Below are 2,948 nucleotides of genomic sequence, written 5' to 3'. Positions count from 1 at the left end.
CTGCTGACCTTGGGCAAATCACGTTGGCTTTTTGCTTTTTATACTCTTGACCATTTGTAATGAAAACCCCTTTAGCCAAGAACATAACAGAGCTCGTTTGTCACGTGAGGGCTGCTACAAAAGGAACCCAGAGATGTGCAGGGTACGTCATTTCCTTCCAAGTCTAAACTGATTCACGTTCTCCTTGATAAGGGGTGAGTGGGAAGGCGCTGAGATGGCTTCTGGTAGAAACAAGACCACTGGTTTCTTGTCTGAAAGGTGATGAGAGAGCTCAGCCTGACATTTGGCACATGCTGTCACACGGCTCCTAGTTGGTGACATCACTGTCAAACGGTTCTTTCAGCCACCAATTAAATTGGTTCATTATTAGTGAAATGGCTTGAAATACCAGAAAGCTGGCTCGTTCTCTCAGAACATCAGTTCCCTGGTCCGTGTGTGGGATGGTTTTATGGGTCTCCTCAATGCTTTTGCTCCTTTTTCTGTGAAAAAAAAAAAAACCCACAACCCCCATGGCATCAGCTGCAGTGAGGAGGCGGCTGCTCACACTGGCAGGGGAGTTGAAACAGCCACTGTTTGGGAAACAGTCAAGTGCCGTAATTATCTCGGCACTGGCAGCAGCATAAGGTCCCAGTTGATGAAAACAAACAGAGCTGTTGGTGGTTGGGGTTGTGATTTCCCTTCCTGTCCTTCCTGAATGGGGAGATGTGCCACTGTCCCTGCTGGCTGGTGGCTTGGGGAGTGGGACAGGAATGGCCACCAGTGGTTCTCCTTGGGCTTTGATTTGGGGACATGAACAGCCACCAGTGCTTCTACCTGGGTTTTGATTTGAGTGGGACAGGAACAGCCACCAGTGCTTCTCCTTGGGCTTTGATTTGAGGACAGGAACAGCCACCAGTGCTTCTTCCTGGGCTTTGATTTGAGGACAAGAACAGCCACCAGTGCTTCCTTCTGGGCTTTGATTTGAGTGGGACAGGAACAGCCACCAGTGCTTCTTCCTGGGCTTCAATTTGGGGACAGGAACAGCCACCAGTGCTTCTCCTTGGGCTTTGATTTGAGGACAGGAACAACCACCAGTGCTTCTACCTGGGCTTTGATTTGAAGGTGAACTATAGGACAGAAAGGAAAAGTGAAGCAAACCCCCTAAAACAAATACAATTTGGGTGCTGTATAACCAGGGTGCTGCAGAAAGGACCAAGAGTTTCCATTAATTTTGACATTTTGGCATCTTAAAAAACACCTGAGGTTGTGTCACACCTGCCTGCAGGTTCACATCCAGCCTGCTGCAGCCCACTGCTGTAGGACACGTGTCTTAAGGAGACGTGGCAGTGAAGGGCTTGGGGGCTGGCTGTGCCTCTCGTGGGAGATGGCAGCTCCTTCTTACTGGTGAGGAAGCGTTGCAGAAGTCACTTTGGGGAGCTCTGTGTCTGTGCTAACACACTTGATGGTGTTTTGAAGCTGAGGAAGTGCTAATGCCAGTGAGGTTTTGCTTTGCTGAGGGCTGCAATCCCAGACCCTGGAACGTTAATAACACGAGTCATCATGTCACTGGTTTGTAGCTCAGTGGTGTTAATGGATTCTCTTATCTCGGCAGGGATGCTATCACACCAGCTGAAACAGCATGTGATCGATGGAGAGAAAACAATCATCCAGAACCCTACAGACCAGCAAAAGTGAGCATCACTTCTGGGGCTGCTGCTTCCAGCAGCGTTTGGGAGGGGTGTGACCAGGTCCAGAGCGGTCACCCTGTTTCTCACTGTGGTATTGAGTGGGGGATGTTAGCAAATGTCTTTAATTTAACCAGGATATAGGCAAAATGATATCCTAATATATTATATCCTGGTATTATTTCCTCCTGTATGGTCTCTTTCTTCAAGTTTAACCCAATATTGCAAATTTATAACCTATCAACCCTGTGTCTGGTCCGTTCTGAGTGAATATGGAGTGTGGCTCCATGTTTGGGGCTTGTTCTGAGAAAGAAAGGCTGGAAGTCACCGACATGAGGCTCCTCACTGGCACCTGCGAGTCTTCTTGGTTTCTGTCCAGTTTCTTGAAGGAATCTGCTGGAGGCTGCCAGCAAAATAACCAACTGTTGCTAGTTGGAGCAGTGGATGCTAATTCACCAGGAGCTCTGCCAAGACCTGTCATTTGTCTCGCAGAAGCTGCCAGGAGCTCACTGGATGGTGATTGCTGTCAGCAGCATCTCAGGATGGTTTTGAACTAATGAGCTGGAGATGTCGTTCCGTTCTGTTCCAGCAGCTCCTTCCTCTCCCTCAGGGATCCCTCAGGGTTTGGGTCTCACACTGAATATTTAGAGCTCAGTGGCTTTAAATCCAGCACTTGGCCTGTAAGTTTTGAGGTGTGGAGATGTACCAGGCGTGGTGGGGCTCATGACCTGCCCAGGATATGACCATGAGTTCAAAGAGCTGGTGCTGAAGGTCTGAGGGACCTCCCACCCCTTACTGGGGCTGGAGCTACTTGTCACGGGCAGGAGGAGCACTGGCTTGTTGTAGCTTTTCTCTGCCAGCCTGGCACTGATCAGCTCTGCTGCCTGGCACCTTCAACTTCTGCATCTTCTGTGCCAGCTTTTGTTCCTCTGGTCAGTGACCTGGTCGCTGTGACACCGTAGCTCTGCTCTGTGCTTGTAGATCTTCTCTGGCTAAGCCCAGTGTGGGCTTATCCGTGGTACCGTGGCTGTGTAGGAGGTTTTGTCTTTGCTATTTACCATCCTTTGACTCGCCAAACTTTTGGGTTTGGTTTTTTTTTCATCCAGGAAGGACCATGAAAAAGCAGAATTTGAGGTCCATGAAGTTTACGCTGTTGATGTTCTCGTCAGTAGTGGGGAGGGAAAGGTGAGTCTGGTGCCTCTTGGCCTTTGTTCTTCTGTGTGTGTGCTCAGAGCAGCGGTGTTTCACCACAGTCATCATCATAGAATCCCAGACTGGTTTGGG

The 2,948-nt window shown here is 49.4% G+C and overlaps 1 protein-coding gene across 1 annotated transcript in view; it reads left to right on the top strand.

Annotated features, from left to right (window-relative positions):
* The window catches only part of PA2G4 (proliferation-associated 2G4), a gene marked incomplete at both ends in the record, with an annotated part of 6,996 nt that extends 4,138 nt beyond the window's left edge, over positions 1 to 2,858 (top strand). The window contains 2 exons of the mRNA XM_010176516.2: positions 1,592 to 1,670; positions 2,771 to 2,858. Coding sequence (XP_010174818.2) covers positions 1,592 to 1,670; positions 2,771 to 2,858 — 167 coding nt within the window. The remainder of the gene's footprint in view (positions 1 to 1,591; positions 1,671 to 2,770) is intronic.
* Between the last annotated feature and the right edge of the window lie 90 nt (positions 2,859 to 2,948).

This window comes from Antrostomus carolinensis, unplaced genomic scaffold (assembly GCF_000700745.2).
Source record: "Antrostomus carolinensis isolate BGI_N321 unplaced genomic scaffold, ASM70074v2 scaffold50459, whole genome shotgun sequence".
NCBI classification, from domain to species: Eukaryota; Metazoa; Chordata; class Aves; order Caprimulgiformes; family Caprimulgidae; genus Antrostomus; species Antrostomus carolinensis.
The sequence above is the reverse complement of the archived record's forward strand: the minus strand, read 5'-3'. Positions and strand labels throughout refer to the sequence as shown.